Raw genomic sequence first — 18097 nt, 5'->3', positions numbered from 1 at the left:
AAAAAGATAATTATGTATGCATAAAAATGTGAGTAACAGGCTTCTGAGCTAAGGTGTTCGTCACTTCTTTTTTGATCCAAGTCGACCAATAAACTCCGATAAAATTCAAGACCGACCGAAGGCGATAAATATTATCGCAAACATTTTCACGTTGTCTCTAATCAGATCACGTGTTATGATTGCTATTAATGTACGCACTAGTGACGTATAAAAGACCCCCGGTCAAGCCGGCAAACTACACCTGATCCTTTTCAATCTCCACACTGAAGAGCTCAACTCAACATTCATCACCGTACACCATGGTCTTTCGCCCCGCCACTCTCTGCTGCTTCCTTTTGATCGTTGCGCTGGCAACGAGTGCCAAGGTATTCCTACCTGTAATCAAATCTCACATGAATAATGTTTGAATAATTTCTTATATTAGATTCCGCCAAAGAATAAGCATCAGTCTAGCATTGAGAAGAACCGAGAGAAAAGTTATGGTTATTCTTTAGATTCTGTTCCGCATAGCAGTGAATTATTTCTAGATGAATCTGTACGTGACTATCTTGATGACATTCCAGATGACTCTCTAGATATGAAAGAACAAGATCCAGAAGAAATTTCAAAAAATCTTTTCAAATATCTTCTAAATATACTTTCATTTGAAGCAAAACTTGAAGAACTAATGACGAACGACAAAAATATCCCAAGTCAAGAAGTTTCAATCGTTAACATGTCTGGCAGTGGAGAAGATCCGGACGATGACTATTGGGAAGATCCAATCGAAGAACTTGACGAAATGCATCCGGTCGTGACCACCACGACGGAGCCACCGCAACCGACCACCACTGAAGCAGTTACCACTACGATCCCGGCAAAAGAAAATCAGCTGTCGGGTTCCTGCAAATCATTGGCAAACGGCAATTACCTCAATCCGTTTGATTGCAAGACTTTCATCTACTGTTTCAATGGAATCGCGTACATTTTGGTATGTGCCAATCCACAGTTTAGATTCTCAACAGTTAACAATAACATTAATTTATTTGTATACTCACTTTTGCAGAACTGCCCAACTACTTTGGTTTCTGGCGTCCAATGGAACTGGTGCGACATCACCCGCGAAGCCCAAAATTTGCCATCCTGCAACTAAAGAAATCCTGTTTTCGCGACACAAAGTAAACGATAAGTTTATACTAGTTAATTTCTACTTACTAATAGTCCTTATGAATAAAAATTCATTACCTACGTATCTTGCATTGAAAACACCCGAACAAGTATCTACACACATTACCCAGATTTACGAAAATACAATATCTATTGCAAATCACAATGAATGTTAGATAAGCGAGTTAATTATTTCATATAAATTATCTGGAGTCTCAAAATCATAACTGCCTCACAAATGGAAAACATGAATTTATTTCATCTTTGTCGTACTTGGACGAATGGATCACCGATCCCGACCAGCTGTTGTCCATTTACAGGTCACTGTTCCGGCTTAGACTACGACAAAGTGTTTAAGATCAGTTCACAAATAAATGAGATAAAAATAATAATTAAAATCAACTGCAAGCCTCTAAAGGGTTTTACCTTTAATTTTGATGGACGTGAGTAAATTCGAGTCTACTCATCATCCCATAAACCATTGCGCAATCGGCAAGCGCCGTCTGACAATCAACGAGATATTCGACGCCGTCTGACAATCAACGAGATATTCGACGCCGTATAATGGTCAACTGAGATCATAATGGGCGCATTCGTCATGACAGTGGACTTTACTCGATCCTTGTTATCTGCAAAGCAAAGCTAAAACGGCGTAAAAGAGAGGCGAATAACAAGATAAGCCAAATTTTTGACATATGATATATGGACAGACACACCTCTAATTTTTTTTGGCTTGGTTTGCCCGTTATCCAAGTTGTAAAATTTAAATGTCATTAGCATATTACAAAAATTAAAATTTTTCCCCTAATAGGGAAAATATTATTTCGCTTTCCAATATTTGATTCGAGACAATTACGTGCAAATTCAACTGCAAATGAAGATTATGGCAGTGAATTGGAACCCTGCAATTGGTTAGATGTGATCAAATTCGTCTGGTGTTAACCGGACGAACAGACATCACGATTCATAACGATTGTAATAACTTTGTCGGGTGCCTATTCGAAAAAGTCTTCGTTATGATGCCGATTTAGCTTCTTACCTCCCCCCTCCCCAAAATAAAAAAAAACTATTTGCCAAATTCCGAATACTTAAATTTAAAGAATAAAATAAAAAACTTAGTCCACGTAGCGCCATGAGACGGCTTGTTAAAAGCGGTACTATTGTACATTCAGATTCATCATCAGATATTAACTTATTCTATTTTCTAGATCAAAAGATTTTTGACGCCCATGTTAACAAGCAGTTTACAAGGGCTTTGTAAGGACTGTCGAAGTGTCGGTCATCTGATAAACTCCCGTAGCGATAGTAACGTCAAACATTTAAACAAACATTGCAGCAGAGTTTGCTTGTTTTAGATTATTATAATGGATGACAGTCGTCAGGTGCCTATCCCATTTTCTTACCAATGAGAGCTAAAAAAATGAAATGCGGTAAATAAATTTGTAACATCATTTCTAAATTGAAAAAATCCTTAAAAAATTGAAGCGTCTAAACGTTCAAAAAAAAGATTCTTCAACGTGGAGGGGGAAAAATGCATTTGAACTACACGAGAAAAAAGATGATCCCTTTAAGCAATCAAGACTTTTCCTAGCTCCTGCAACCTAGCTTTTGTTTGGTCGACCGTTACAACTTGGCTGTGGTCCAGGAGATGGTAGATAAAAGTAATCTTATCGGATCAGAGTCTGTTGCTAGCGAGAGTTTTGGTGAAATCCCATTCATGTCGGCTATTAAAAAGCTATTTGCACGACTTCAAAATACATATGATATGCTGTAACAAATCTCGCACATTTGACTAACCTAGCACTTTGTTCCGACTCCTGTCATTTCCGGTAAACCCGTCGGTCGCCGACTGCTGTTTGGGAGATACACTTGTTCTATTATCGTGGGACAGCACCTGAAAGCGAAAAAAACAAGACAAAGAAAGCAATCAACGATTTTTGCTGGTGCACAGCAACTGAAACAATGGAATGGAGTTCGCTAGATAAAGGTGTACAATAGGCGCCGCTATTCTAAGTGGTTTTCCACGTTCGAAGACGACAGAAGGAGACCTAACAACTATGCTAACTATTTTATTAGACCTTGTATAATGTTGTAAATCCTTCCTTAATAATACGTTGCTGTAATTGACTGAATCAAATCAGGACGGGGTCGCCAACAGAAAATGAATTGCCGTTTTGCATGGGAAACTTTCTCGACAAGAGGCGAAATGATCACAATACGACAGGAGCCGTTTAATAATTAAATCGGGGTCGTGCCAGCTGTTTAATTACACGACGGAGCGTATAGTTACCTGTCTCGACACCCTTCGTAATCAGCAATCGTTCAATGAGCAACTTCATTTGCTTTTCAAGGGCGACTTAAGAATTCGACAACATTTCCATAATTTGGTCAGGGTAAGATGGGGGCGACATTCATAATTGAATTAAGTGATCCCAGATTACAGCCAAATAACACACCCACCTGACGATCCTTTACTGTTCCAAGGCGACATGGAAGTTGCAACTCGCTGTTTGACAACGTTTTACAGCTAGCACTCCAATTGTTCAGCTCTACCCAATAGTTTTGCTAAAAAGGATCACGTCATTTGGCAAGGGTAGCTGTTTCAAAATTGTTTTGTACAAGGTATGTATGGCCCGATTTTCGTTACAAGAACCTCTCCCCTCCCCGAACGCTCTAATATCATAATGTTACCTTCAACTGCTCTTCTCAATAATTACGAGAAATTGTAGGAATGTCAGTTGGGCCCTACCTTGAAAATTGAAATTGTCGCTCGACATCGTCAGGTGTTCGTGTTCCATCCGCAGAGTAAAGGTAGGTCCAGAAGAAGAAGAACGTCCTTGTGAATACATTCACCCTCACATGAATGTACATGAGGACAGATCTGGGGAGAAGATTTCAAGAAAGACGAAGTAGAAATGAGTCATCCGCCATCCGATCAATCAAACGAATGCTGTTCACCTAAAAATAAAAGCAGTAATAAAAATGTTGAATGAATCTCGGCACGAAGAAATGAAAATGAGACTTTTAAAGGATATTTAAGGCATTTAAAATTAACTGGCTACTACAAAGCACCTCTCACGAGATCAGACTGAGCCACTATAGAAGGATCCCAAAACTCAGACTATAGAGAAAAGCTACACACTTTATGCAAAGGTTGGCTGCCTTGGTAATTATAATGTTGACTCTCATTTTTACTTAATTCACTGAACAAATGAGAAAAGAAGAAGCCTTACCTAGTTAAAACGACAAGTGCTTTTGTTAACTGACAAACTTTCGTTCAGAGTTATTAAGAATATTTACATTAGTAGCAACGATGCGACGATAAGATAATGAAGGAAGAGGGAGGATATCCCCTTATTCTTATTAAGACAGTTTGAGGTTGATGAGATACCCTGTGGTCCCTGTCCAAAGGCTGTGGCAGCATTGATTTGACTTTCAGAAGAAATAAATTCATTCATAGAGTTGTCAAGTTGAAAACTTGGGCTACAAATAGAAATATGTCCTGAAAATTTAAACAAAAATGTTGATTTGAGAGAAGGACTTAATTCTTCATACAGACAGTGAAGAAGAAATCCTCTTGATGGTGACATGCCCAAATGGTGGTAAACTTCGGGATGCTTTATATGAAGAATACACACATCCTAGAGATGAATTTTTAAATGGTTAACAAGACCCAACTCAAATACTAAGAAAACTATTACTTTGAGGGACTTTTGCTGACACCAACTTCCGAGTCCTTTATAGTAGTAGAAATGACGTATTGGAACCCAAAAGTTTTTGACATTTTCTTGGTTTCACCTGGGGCTTCTGGATCAACCTTCTTTATTTAAGCAACAACTTTCTGCAACACAAAAATAAAATTACTCGTACTTCACCAATTCCAAAAAACCAAACTGTTTTTACTTGTTTACTGTAGAATTTTGAGGTGATGCCATGTCTTGTACACCAAGTACACCAATAACCATTCTCATTCAAATAATTACAAACCTTGCTAGACAAGAGTTATGAAAAGGAAATGTCGAATTTCCATTCCATTGTCAGCGTATTGCCATTGCAGTAAATCAAAATCTGCCATTTCCAAAGAACACATGATATGTGTTGCAAAAATTCACTACTACACAAAAGCTAGCAAAACAGACCAAGTAATTATTTCCCAATCCAGAGCGTTGAGAAGTTCGATTACATCCCACACTTGTGTAAGCATGTCCGACAAGAGCACAGGACGAAAACCACGTTGTTCTAGGAGGCAGCCATTTGTTTTAATTCCAAATTTATGCTGTGTTGTCATGTCATGAAAATGCAGCGGCGAAATTCTGAACCAAAGTGGCGCGAATTCTGAATCGCACTGAATTATTATCCAACTGTAAATACAAAATAGGAAAATCCAGAGAAAAAATAAAGAAACAAAAGTTATAAAACTTAAGAGAACGAATCTGATACGGTATGTTGAACTGAATCACGACGGGAAATTTGCAACTGAGCGAGAAGTAAATAATCTAGAATGGTAAAAGTTTTTTTTCGATACGCTATATAATAAATCCAATCAGGTGTATTGTTTCTTTATAAAACTTGATTATTGCCAACACTGTAACAAGACGGCTCGTTAGTAATTTCTGGAGATTTTTTTTGGAGTGTGAGATAACAGAGTACTATTGAGATTCCAGAGTTAGGGTATAACACGCTCTATCGGCTTTTTTGGACTTGCTAAGTTGGATCACACTTTCCATCACCTGGAGGTTGACAACGCGACCAAAGAGCTGGTTGTTTGATTCTGATTTTACGTGTACCGCTTGATTAGGTTTTAAGAATTCTTTCAGTGGTAAAATGAAGCTCCATTCGGAAACCGTGTTTTTATTGAAGATGATGCCAACGTCACCTAATTTTGACGCTTTCTGAATGCTGTTGGATTGCGGTATATTGGGAACAGCAGACTGGAATTGTGGTTGTGGGTGGACCATAGGTAATGAAACACACACTTCCGCCAAAGCCTGTTCAAAACAAATTATTCAAATTCAACACGAAAGAATAATTACGTATTAACTAAACGAATGCGAGTAATTACCTTGTCGATGTTACCTCCAAATTTCTTTTGAGATTTAAAACAGAATTCGCCCAGTTTTTGGAGGAAAGCAGGGTGAAATGTGAGCGTTGGACGGATGTGGATTTCACCTTTAGGACACCCTGACTGAAAAAGTCTTAAGATGAATACGGAAGATATCCCCAAGACGAACTTAGAGGTACTAGCAGATACGTAAGGCGGTAATGGTATCGTAGTAGAAGATGTGCTTGCGTTCGTTGGCTGCTGCACACACTTCAATGGGATTTTTTGTCGTTTCAATGCCGAGAAAATGACATGCGACAGCAATACTGAATCTTGATGATTTTGTGGTACTTTTAAGGCTGGAGTGATGGGTTGATATCGAAATCCTTTTTCTAACCAACTGCATGTCGGGATAGGGCGATCGTTTTCGTCGAACAGGTGAACGCTGATTTTCATTTTATTACGAAGTTCGTATTCTGATACAAGAGCTGTGGCTTCATTAAATTTCTGTTCGTACTGTTCGACCAATTGCGTCATTTTCTGTTTGAGAGTGTCTGCCGTATCGTCTGCGGTAGAACCTTCGACCAGAGACATCAACTCTGAAAAGTACAGTTCTTTCTTTTGACCATCCTGGGAGTCAACATCAGTTTTCAATTTGTTTCTTTCCAACACAGAAACCATTTGGGCTATGTGAGAACTATTCTCATCTTGAAGTTTCTTGATTTCATTCTCAGAAGACTGGATGGCTTTCATTACCAGAGCAAGCTGTTCGTGAATTTTCTGGCGTTCCTCTATTGCCATAGTCAGATGGTTGGTCCCAACGTCTTTCATTTTCATTAGTTCTTCTTTTAATTTTAGAAGGGCTTCTAAATTTCTAATTATGTCAGCTGTCATGTTAACCGATGAGTGACCAGATGGAGCACATCCAGGTTTCTCTGCCGATCCACAAGTCACACACCAGCTGACTGCCCTAAATACGAGTGTGTTTTTTGTGTCAGTGAAGAGAAAATTGTTTTACGATTTGAGATACTTACAAAGGAGTAGTAACAATCTCAACTGGTTTTGGTAGCAATGGTGGCTCTTCCTTTTTTTCCTTGAATTTAAGCATGTGGAGTGCATAAGGGTTGTTTGGCAGACTTTCAACATCAAACTTGACGAAAGTATCGCGACAAAAAGGGCAAGTAATCAAGTCTCCCTGGCGTATTTCCTATTTTGTCGTAAAGCTTTAAGCTGTAAGTTTGAATGAGTAATCTTTCGCGAAAAATTGCTACCTTGAGACACAACAGGCAGGCCGTGTGTCGTGCGGTACATTGGAGAAATTTTGGTTTCCGAATTTCTTCATCGTATTCTTGTAAACAGACTCCACAAGTGACAAAATCTTCTACTTCGTTAGCCATAGCCATTTTTCTAATGTTTTTTTAATGGTTTTTATACTGTAAAACACGAGAGAAGCAAAGTGAACGACTAACTATTTCGTTTCAACATCGTTTCTAAAAATAAACAGATCGAAGAGCCATCTATGAATCGATATAACAACAATAACAGCGGGAAAATTGAAACTTGGGAAAAAATTAGAAAAAATTATTCGAAATCTAATTTTGCCAAGTAAACTATATTTACGTACTACGATGTGGTACTACGATGTGGTAATACGAATTAAAAAATCTCAAGAAATTACAGTATGTGAGATTCAGAAACAAAATGACAACCAATTTTGTTGCTTTCTAGCACAAAGCAAACAAGAGTTCCAAAGGTTACTTCACCAAAAGTATCACTTACTGGTGTTAACTGATATTATTATTCTTATACTACTAAAATTCTTCATAACATTGGGGTAAGTAGATCGCTCCATTCTAAAAAGTGTTGGATAAACCACACGACGAGATCACTACAAATTCCACTGTGATCACAAAGAAATACGCTTGCAAATATAAAAAGAAGACTGTAGAAAAATAAAATCAACAATATGCAAAATAGTAAAATAAGGGCATAGTATAATCGGGAAAAAACCAAGGTGAAAATAGAATCCGAAATAGGTTTTTCAGTTACATATTTTAGTTCCTGATCGAACGTCTCGGAATTGTTCGTATCACACGAATCGGTTTCGGCCTCTTGTTCTTGCTCCTGGTCCAATATGCTCTCTTCATTCAAGGCTTCCTCCATCTCTCTACAATACCTCATGGCTAGTGCAGCTATAAATTGATTATCCTCTTCCACCTTTAATGCAGTTCTCATCAATCTGAGAATATCCAGAGCGTATTGGTTGGTGGGTAGAATCCATTCGATTTCATAGATATGGCCATTCGATGTGGATGTCCGACAGAAAGGGCATGCGATAGTGTACCTATTACGTATCGCCTTTTGATCAATGGTTAAGAATGTAGAGAAATTATAAATCATTTGAAACATTTCGTATACCTGGAAGCATTCGAGACAAATGGTGTGGCTGCACTGCAGAAATTTGGGTTTCCTAATTCTCTCATCGTATTGGTTTAAGCAAATGTTACAAGTGACGAGTTCTTCCAATAACTTAACGCTCAAAGTGGCCATTTTCGACTATTGCTTATTCAAAAAATATCTAAAAACTGTTGCTTATCAGTATTGTCGACATCGAAATCTTATCTTGAGATTAAACCTTCGTCGTAATCGACCCAAACGCAGTTAGTAATACTGACTATATAATATAAGAAACTCTTTAAAACAATTAAAATTTCCCGTTTTTATTTGGATTTCAGCGTAATCCAATTGGCAGCGTCATCAATGGAAAAGATATAAACACTAACTGGGAACAACTTACAACTCAGGACTGGGATTCCAGGGTCATGATGTATTTTTCTCTTTCGTATTTGCTGGCTTTGCTCAAGTTGACCATGTGCTCCAACATCTTGTGGTCCATCACGCGGCCAAAGAATTCGTTGCTCGTCACCATTTTGTGCAGTTCGTAGCGATGGAAATCCTCGTTGGGCACCAACACAAAGACGAAATTCCAACCGATAATTTTACCAGTGGCAGAGGACTTGACTAAAGTGATGCCGACGTCATCGACTTCGTTAGCTGTCAGATTGAAAAAGGAGTCGTAGCTGCGATCCCATTTAGAATCGTGACCGATCATACTGGGAACTTCAGGTTGGAATAGCGGATGGATCATCGAGAACTGAACATACACTCCAGACATGGCCTGCATTTGAAATGAGCTTAGAATTAGGAATAATATGTCATGTTTGAAATGAAATTACCTTGTCAATGACGCTGGAAAAGTTTTTCGGAGATTTGTAGCAAAAATCGCCCAATTTCTGTACAAAATCCGGATGGAATGTGGGCGCTGGACGGATGTGAATTTCGCCTTTTAATCTACCCGATTGAAACAGACGTAGAATAAATTTCGCCGATAGATTTCCCGGAACGAATTTGCACTTGCCGGATACGGTGGCAGGCACTGGTGTAGTTGAAGTGGGTAGCAAGGCACTTGCTGTTGGTTTCTGCACACTTTTCAACGGAATCTTTTGTCGTTCAAGAGCTGAGAAAACGGCGTGATAGATCAGCAATGAATCTTGTTTGACTTGAGCATCACTTAAAGATGAATCGAGAGGCTGGAAACGGAATCCTTCTTCTAACCAGGCGCAGGTCGGGATGGGGCGATAACGTTCGTCTGATAGATGAACTTGAACTTTGGTTTTCTGGCGGAGTTCAAACTTTGAAGCTACGGCCGTGGCTTCAGTCAATTTTCGCTCGTACAATTCAATGGATTCAGTCATCTTTTTGGTCAGCACCTCGGCAGTATCTTCGGATGTGGATCCTTCCACCAAAGACAGCAGCTCTAATAAAACAAAGTCTTTTTCGGAAGAAATGTTTGTTTTCTCATCTAACGTAAAAGTATTGGATCCCAGTCTGGCGTTTGTCTCCAAGATGGAAATCAATTCAGCTAGGCCAAAGTTATTTTCATCGTGGCATTTGATGGCTCCTTCTTCTGCAGCACGGATGGATTTGATGACAAGTTCCAAATGCTCTTCTACTTCTTTGCGTTTCTGAATGGCCAACGCTAATTTATTCGTTCCAGCGTCTCTCATTTTCAGAAGCTCTTCTTTTAATTTGACGAGATCTTCGATATTCTTATTCTTCAACCTGTCAATAAACATCAGTCAGTTAAATAAAACGTGTAAATAATTCGAAATCAATCTTACGGTGAATTTGCTTCATTTGAGCGTGAAACAGCCTTTTGCTTATTCAGTTTCAGGAGCTGAAGGGCGTAAAAGTTGTTGGGCAGGATCCACTCGGCCCCTGGACTGTTGGCGTCTTTTGTAACAACTTTTCTGCAGAAAGGGCACGTAATAGTGTCTGCTCGTCGTATTTCCTTGCAAATAAATAGAATTTAATTTTCTCCATGGCAGACAAAGTGTGAAAATCGTATTACCTTGAGGCACTCGAGGCAAACGGTGTGCGAACATGGTAGGAATTTGGGTTTTCTGATTTCTTCGTCGTATTCCCATAAACAAACGCCACACGTCACGAAATCCTCGGCGTCGTTAGCCTTCGCCATTTCACGACCGACTGCCCAAGTCTTATCAATTGCTCAACATGTTTGTTACTTATCAGTTGGCCGTCTGTTTTCACAGTCAGCACAATCACTTACAACAGTCTAAAAATCTCGAGTTAAAAAGGAAACGTTTAATAAAACCCCATTTGTCTGGCCCATAAAAGGTGCGTATGAAAACATTACAAAAGCTCACGTATAAACATTAATAGGCATTGTGGACTATTGAGATTCTAAAGTGAGAAAATAGTGATCTCGTTCTGCCCTGCTGACTCTACTCAACTGGTTCATACAATCCAGTGAATGGTGGTTAATAACCCGGCCAAACAACTCGCTGTCTGAAACCGATCCATGCAAATTCTTGCGGTTTTGAAAATGTTCGCTATCTTCCAGGATAAAGACAAAACTCCAACCAATCACTTTACCAGCCGAAGTTTTGACTAAATCGATTCCGACGTCATTGATATCGATTGCTGCAAAGTCGTAGAGTTGGTCGTAGCTGCGATTCTCACCGGAATCGTGACCGATCATGCTGGGAACGGCAGGCTTGAACTTGGAGTGGTTCATGGAAAACAGGACAAACACTCCAGACATGGCCTGTTATTCATTCAAATTTGACATCAATAAAAATGGCGAGTTTCTAGAATTTATGGAGAAATTAAAGATACCTTGTCAATGGTACTGAAAAATTTCTTTGGAGATTTGTAACAAAAATTGCCCAGTTGTTTGACGAATTCCGGATGAAATGTTGGCACAGGACGGATGTGAACTTCGCCTTTAGGAACCCCAAGACTGTTTCTATCGCGGTTCTCCCGCGTACCAGTCACAGAGTCAAAATTTTCAAACAGTCTGAGGATGAATTTGGAAGGAAGATTTCCAATGAAAAATCTGTCGTTATTTGAAGGTGCAGGTGGTGGGACAGATAGGGCTGTAGCGGCGGAAGCGCTGGCTGCAGGCTTCTGTGTTTTTCCTAAATTTGATTGCCTTTTCAATGACGCAACAACGGTGTGCGAGAGCAGAATCGAATCTTGTAAAATTTGAGGTCCATCCAAAGCCTGAGCGATGGGTTGTAATCCAATTTCTTGCTCGCCGCCTGTCGGAATTGGAATCCCGTTTTCGTCTGTCAAATGAACTCGAATTTTGGTTTTAGAGTTGGTCCTCGCAGCAATTGCAGTCGCTTCTTCAAGTTTTTGTTCGTACATCTCGACTGATTTTGACATCTTTTGCTTCAGGGTCTCGGGTGTATCGTTGGATGTAGAGCCTTCCACTAGAGACATCAACTCTGATAAGATCAAGTCTTTTTCTGGAGGGTTAGTTTTTGTCGAAGATGATCCTGCATTTGCTTCCAAGATTGAAATCATTTCCACCAGGCAAAGATTATTTTCATCTTGAAATTTTGTCACTTCTTCTTCTGCAGCACAGAGTGATTTTAAAACAAGGCCCACTTGCTCTTGAACTTCTTTACGTTTCTGAATGGCCAACGCTAACTTGTTGAATCCAGAGTCTCTCATTTTAATAAGTTCGTCTTTCAACTTCCAAAGAGCATCTGGGTTCTTGTTTTCCATCCTAGTAAAACAGAAAAAGTTATTCAGCGGTATGCTTTGAATGCATTTACAAGCCATAAATACTTACACAGCAACAGTTGACGACACAGATCTCTGTTTGTTTAATTTGAGCATTTGAAGCGCATAGGTGTTGTTGGGTAGAATCCACTCAACCTCTTTCCTATTGTCCTTGGTAATCACTTTACGGCAGAAGGGACATGTAATAGTGTCACCACGACGAATTTCCTTTAAAAATGTTTACAAATTAGTGTACTTTCCTTAGAAGGTATACGATAATTTATGAAATGTATCATTCACCTGCACGCATAAAAAACAAACGGTGTGGGAACACGATAGAAATTTTGGCTTCCTAATTTCTTCGTCATATTCACACAAACAAACACCACAGGTGACAAAATCTTCATCAACGTCATTAGCCATTGCCATTTTTAAGCAGACTTGTCTGGAATTTGACACATCGCCACTAAACAGAACGTCAACAATTGGCCCGAGGCTAAACCACCAAAACATAAATAAAGCCAATGCCCAAAATGAAACGGTGGATTGTTTTTTTTTTTAATCTGCAGTTCATTTCATTAACCAAATAAAAAAATGAAAAAAAACATGTAAACGTGGAACAAATAGCAATTAACAAATAACAATTTTAAAAGTTATGTAATAATTTCAAACTTTTAAAGGGAATGGTGTAATGATTCAAAAGTCTAGTTCTTAATCAAGTTTTTAATAAGTGACACATTTTTAATCGCTATTTGATGAATCATTCCATCGTCTATCTTCGCTAGTATAAAGTCCGAACACTCTCCCTAATGTACTTTCATCTGAACTGCTAGACGATTCTCTCCTGTAAAAAAGTCCTGAAGAAATTGAAGAGTCGTCATCTTCAGAACTGGATTCCGTTGATTCAACACCCGAGAACAATTCGGCAAGTCTTGAAATAAGGTAAGAATCATCAGCGTCACTAGAACGTCTGTTTGATTCGGCAGAAATAGAAAAAAGTGATGCTGGATTAAACCTGCTGGAAGCGTTTGGACTATCAGTCGCTGCGACCGGTTTAATTACATAACAAATCAAATGCGACAAAAGTAAATGATTCAAATCTTTCGATGAAAATGGAGTAGTTGCCCAATCAATTTTGATAGTTGAATTGAATAACGAAACAGAGCCGGGACCTTGCGCTTTTAAAACGAACGACGCATTCTTCCACTTCCGCAATTGAGTCACTTCACAAGTAGCTAGTTTCAATTTGTCGTGACTTTTCTCAACCGATTGGCTCATTTTCTCTTTGATCGTTTCTTCCGTGTCGTCAGGGCAACGCATTAACTGACAGCTACTCATCAACGATTCCAATTCTGACATGTCATCGGTGACATTCGAAGCTTCTCCAGTCGATTCGTCGCTCACATTCGCCAGTGTGTTTCCTCCTTCGTAAAGTGAAATTAAATCTGTCAGAAATCTTTCGTTCTCATCCACTTGTCCGGCGATTTCCTTCTCCGCGTTCTTGACCGAATCCAGCACTAGCAACAGGTAGGCTGAAATTTCTTTCCTCATTTCAATGGCCCGACTTAAATTTGTTTGTCGACGCTCCCGCATTTGGCCCAGTTGAGTTTTCAATGCCGAAAAGTCGTCAGCAGTGCTGGACAGCAAAGAATTTTGACTCGTTTCGTTCTGTCGTAACAGCGACTCGAGTTGTTTTTTCTCTCTGGCAAGTTTCGCCACCTGCAGGGCGTAATTGTTATTAGGTAAAGTCGCCAAAAGAATATCCGTGTGGACTTTGCGACATAATGGACATCGAATCGCTCGATTTTCACGAATCGCCTGCGCAAAAATATTTGTGAGAATTTCGGGCATCATTTAAACGTTAACTTTAATTTACCTTGAGACACGAAGAGCAAAGGGTATGGCCACAAGGCAAAAATTTGGGACTGTGCTCGTCTTGATCGAATTCGGTTAAACAAATGCTGCAAGTAATTAAATCTCGAATTTCACCATCAGTGTCGATTGACGCCATTTTCTCAATTCACTTGTAAAAATGGACTGCAGATTTCTTAGCGCATGAGTAACTTCATAAATAACAAAAGTCGTAAAAAAGGTACGCTTTAATACTGCATGTTTTTCGATAAAGAAATAGATAAAGCCCTAGAAAACCAGATAAAACCTTGCCTGTTCAAATGATGCAAGCAACCAATTTCAAATGAAATTTCGATTGAGATACAGTGGTGCCATATGCAGTTTTGAAAACAAATAAAGCAGCTTTACTAATCATTGGCGATTCAGAACTGTACCTGTATCCCCTTATATGGTTACATTTCATAGCCGATGACCTATTGTGTTACGCACATCTCTGAGACTGGGTAAACACACAGCAAAAAGGCCAGCCCTTGCTTATCATCAGGCGAGCTCTTGATTCCACACAGCTGAGGATCATAATAAGATATACGACTCGGGCTTTCTTTATTCTTTGGCTATGCAGTATTAAAAATCTTTCTCGCAATAAGAAAGCTTCGCGGGTTTTACTGTTTACCATCTTTAAATTATTGCATCACAAAGGTTGCAATCAATTGTAAATTAGAATTGCATCGGTACAAAGGGCCATGGGGAACGTGATCAAAGCTAAAAATGGGATAAGGGCCTAGCTTATCATTTAAAGTTTAGTATAAAGATAAAAAGATTCATTTTGAATAGCCGGTATTGAGTGTAAGACGGACATTCAACACAAGCACATCACATTTTAAAAGCTTCCGAAACGAAATTAACAGGTATATTGCATGATGAGCCATAAATTTAGATTCGATTATTTATTATTACCCTTTCTGTTTACTGCTGTCATTTAGACAATTAAGACAAATGACAGAGAACGTGAGTCTTGATCGCAGTACACCGCAAGGTAAGCAAAACTACGACATTCTTAAGAAAACTTTAATCGGAGAAGCTGCCAGCGAAAGCGAAGAAGGTCAAAGAGCTATTTGCTGGGTTATTTACAACCGTGTCAGAGGCAACAAAACCTACTGGTACGATGCGTTCGAAGGCAACAACATCGCTGGAGTCTGCTTGGCAGAGTACCAGTTTGAGTGTTGGAATCCAGGTAAATAATGAATCGTTATACTACGTGGTGTTCATTTAGATTCTAATTGGAGGTTAAACTTTCGTCTGTTCATTTTTGGTTAGGAGAAGTGAGTGACGATCTGATCAAAAATTTAAAAACGTCTTGGGCAAAGAAGAAAATGGCTGAAATTGACGAGTGGCTTCCAAGAGTTTTCGAAGAACAAAATCCGATCGGTGAATGTGACCATTACAACAATCCGGATAAAGAAGAAGACTGGAAAGAACTAAGCTGTATAAACAATGTTGATTTTGTCAAAACAATCGGAAATCATCATTTTTACAGGACAAAACCAAAATAGGCCTACCGCTAATAATTAGCATGTACCAAATACTCAAATTTGGTCATTTTTTTGTTTTCTTCGTCGCCATACTTTCTCAAACAGAAAAATAATACACGGCTGATCTATTTATCTAAAGATGTCAGTCGTTCAATGAATTGCAAATTTACCAAATGACAATTTCACAATAATTTTAAACTAACAACTGGCAATCGGTTTACACAGCACCTATGGCTGAATTTAAAACTAGCGACTTTTTACAAAGTTTGTTGTGTTGGTCTGTGGTCAGTTTCGTTAACTTCTAATTTTACTCCGTTACTCTAGCAACTAGTTCTACTACAGCAGGTCGGTGCAAGTTAAAAATCAATATCAATATCATAAATATCATATAAAAATCAACAAGTTCAACACTTGATCCAAAGAATCAAATTTACTGTTTTCCCGAGAACAAGTTCGTTTGAACTGTGAATCTTTGGTTGCTATGGAACAGTGCTTATGGAATCACGGCTCAAGTCACGCCAACCGACATCGGACCACTAGCCATCGCCTAAAAGCTTTTCCTACCACAACTTGTCACGCCTCACAAGTTGTCCATTCCAAAATGATGTTTCCACTATGTCGTAGTTACATTTTTTGAATGGTGTCAAACACTCAAATAACTTTTCAGAGTAAGAGACCGGAATGAAAAAAAAAAAAACGACTTATGAGAATGACATTTAAACTTCTCTGATGAAATCGGAATCTCATTGAAAATATGGAAAAGACGTGAAATCAAATTGAAATATAGAAAAGTTGAGATTGCTCAAAGAACCTACTGGAAGACAGCACGTTGGCTTAGGCTATTAGTTTCAACATTGTAGGTCGATAACTGTCGCGAATAGAACGCAGGTAAAGGGTCTAACCACCTATTCATTGAAAGCAAAATCTATCCAAACAGAAATGGGTCCACGAAGAATGAATCAAAAATAAAATTGGGCCTACCTTTGAATGGAATTCTTCCCCATCGTCCAAAATCTTTGATGACAGGGTTATCAAGTGATGTTCTTAGCTGCTCCAATGACACGCAGCAAGTCCCAAAACTAGCAAAATCTGTAGGAAAGAATAACAAAATAATTCTATTAGTCAGCGAAAGTAGAAAACAACTGGAAAAAGCAATGGGAAATAATTATTTGAAACATACTACAAACCTGTATACCCATGAATTAATGCAACCAAACGAGTTAACCATGAAGGCAAGATTAAGATTTCTTTACTTCTTCCTCAGTTTAGGTCAATAGCAGCCACTTTTCTTGAGCTTCTCGATTGTTTTTCGATCCACAGCTTATAAGTTATAACATCAGTGATGCCTGATTCACAAGTTGGGAGGACATGTATGCTTTATCACAACAATTTTGGCAATATAATGTTACTTACAATTGATTGACAACTGCTCCAACGACTGCTTCTCTGTGTTCGTATTGTAAGCGGAGAATGCAGTTGGTATAACGACTGGAAACATCAGGCTGATAGATTAAGTTTCACGACAAAATTTGGACTTAATGGACAGGTAACTAGCAGCAATTACCGCCATTTATAAAATCTTTTGAGTAAACTGCAGCTATTTCGGAAAAATTCGGAAATTAATAAGGCATAATGCGAGCCAACTCTCTTTAACTTGTTCTTCACTTTCAAATCTTTCACTCACGTGTGATTTAGCAGACGAACTCGCAAGATCAAATAGGAAGCCATCTATCGATCTTTTACGCAACGACCAGCAAAAAAGCGGGAGATTTTCAAAACAAAAACAAGACTGAAAAACAATTCTGCAAAATTCTTTATTATGTTCAATGAGTAAGGCACAAAAAGAAGGCGATGAGGACTCCTAGTAATGAGTATCAATCGTGTTTCCCAATTAATTTCAAAATCAATTCTAATAGTGATAAAATTTAAATGCCTGTTGGTAATTTCTAGAATCATTCCAAAATAGTTCAAACAACATACAGAACAGAAATAGATCACCAGTACAAATTTTAAGCGATACAAAATCACACAATTGGGAAAATGGTAAAAAGGTACTATAGCGTTAAGTAAAACAATCCAATAACGGCACCCATAATATACTTCTTGCTAGATAGATTCAGCTCCTCATAGGAGGTCTTGGCACTGGTTGAATAATAAGGCACGGTGGTGCATAGGATGGCAGCGGCTGCTGTTCTCTTGTCTCTGCTGCTGGCCCAATAAGACGTGGCGCATGGCTTCATTCCAGGTTTCCTCTTACATCTCTATACCACTAATGGCCAGTGCCATCATCAATAGTTCCTCCTCCTCTTCCTCTTTTGATGGCTCCCTATCAAAGGATGTGCAAAAATTCAGTATATCTTGTCAGCTTTATAATTTCTAATAATAAAATCTTACATGAAGGCTGCTGTCACCATAATCTTTTGCTCTTGCTGAT

General features: G+C 38.8%; 5 protein-coding genes and 2 long non-coding RNA genes across 9 annotated transcripts; 1 reads left to right on the top strand and 6 right to left on the bottom strand.

Annotated features, from left to right (window-relative positions):
* Nucleotides 1-209: 209 nt before the first annotated feature.
* Nucleotides 210-1312, top strand: LOC124196906. Its single transcript, XM_046592161.1, has 3 exons — nt 210-365; nt 425-970; nt 1046-1312. Exons 1-3 carry the CDS (start codon nt 300-302, stop codon nt 1130-1132), a joined length of 699 nt encoding a protein of 232 aa, XP_046448117.1. The 5' UTR covers nt 210-299; the 3' UTR covers nt 1133-1312.
* LOC124196907 lies at nt 398-4623 on the bottom strand. The gene is made up of 7 exons (XR_006875863.1): nt 4447-4623; nt 3896-4104; nt 2944-3040; nt 1573-1775; nt 1420-1485; nt 1038-1139; nt 398-882 (listed from the first exon to the last, which is right to left on the bottom strand). It is a non-coding gene; the product is annotated as an uncharacterized LOC124196907 (long non-coding RNA).
* Nucleotides 4624-4695: 72 nt separating this feature from the next.
* On the bottom strand, nt 4696-5400 carry LOC124196908. The gene is made up of 3 exons (XR_006875864.1): nt 5050-5400; nt 4848-4987; nt 4696-4787 (listed from the first exon to the last, which is right to left on the bottom strand). It is a non-coding gene; the product is annotated as an uncharacterized LOC124196908 (long non-coding RNA).
* Nucleotides 5401-5677: 277 nt separating this feature from the next.
* Nucleotides 5678-7806, bottom strand: LOC124196897. Its single transcript, XM_046592153.1, has 4 exons — nt 7459-7806; nt 7222-7394; nt 6209-7157; nt 5678-6134 (listed from the first exon to the last, which is right to left on the bottom strand). The coding sequence occupies exons 1-4, from the start codon at nt 7588-7590 to the stop codon at nt 5796-5798; spliced, it is 1593 nt and encodes a 530-aa protein (XP_046448109.1). The 5' UTR covers nt 7591-7806; the 3' UTR covers nt 5678-5795.
* Nucleotides 7807-7876: 70 nt separating this feature from the next.
* LOC124196902 (E3 ubiquitin-protein ligase RNF168-like) lies at nt 7877-8761 on the bottom strand. Its single transcript, XM_046592159.1, has 2 exons — nt 8606-8761; nt 7877-8545 (listed from the first exon to the last, which is right to left on the bottom strand). The coding sequence occupies exons 1-2, from the start codon at nt 8735-8737 to the stop codon at nt 8009-8011; spliced, it is 669 nt and encodes a 222-aa protein (XP_046448115.1). The 5' UTR covers nt 8738-8761; the 3' UTR covers nt 7877-8008.
* A 130-nt stretch (nt 8762-8891) lies between these two features.
* On the bottom strand, nt 8892-10864 carry LOC124196898. The gene is made up of 4 exons (XM_046592154.1): nt 10599-10864; nt 10369-10538; nt 9424-10309; nt 8892-9365 (listed from the first exon to the last, which is right to left on the bottom strand). Exons 1-4 carry the CDS (start codon nt 10722-10724, stop codon nt 8988-8990), a joined length of 1560 nt encoding a protein of 519 aa, XP_046448110.1. The 5' UTR covers nt 10725-10864; the 3' UTR covers nt 8892-8987.
* LOC124196896 lies at nt 10838-17350 on the bottom strand. Of its 3 annotated transcripts, none has more exons than XM_046592150.1 (6): nt 17077-17350; nt 16645-16752; nt 12581-12776; nt 12351-12508; nt 11387-12284; nt 10838-11315 (listed from the first exon to the last, which is right to left on the bottom strand). In XM_046592150.1, exons 2-6 carry the CDS (start codon nt 16665-16667, stop codon nt 10941-10943), a joined length of 1650 nt encoding a protein of 549 aa, XP_046448106.1. In that variant the 5' UTR covers nt 16668-16752; nt 17077-17350; the 3' UTR covers nt 10838-10940. The 3 variants fall into 3 exon arrangements, with proteins under 3 accessions (XP_046448106.1, XP_046448105.1, XP_046448107.1); XM_046592149.1 differs by lacking the exon at nt 17077-17350 and adding an exon at nt 16851-17003; XM_046592151.1 differs by lacking the exons at nt 16645-16752; nt 17077-17350 and adding an exon at nt 14157-14714 and having other exon boundaries at nt 12581-14098.
* Nucleotides 17351-18097: the final 747 nt, after the last annotated feature.

The sequence above is a fragment of the Daphnia pulex genome, chromosome 7 (genome assembly GCF_021134715.1).
Source record: "Daphnia pulex isolate KAP4 chromosome 7, ASM2113471v1".
NCBI classification, from domain to species: domain Eukaryota; kingdom Metazoa; phylum Arthropoda; class Branchiopoda; order Diplostraca; family Daphniidae; genus Daphnia; species Daphnia pulex.
The sequence above is the reverse complement of the archived record's forward strand: the minus strand, read 5'-3'. Positions and strand labels throughout refer to the sequence as shown.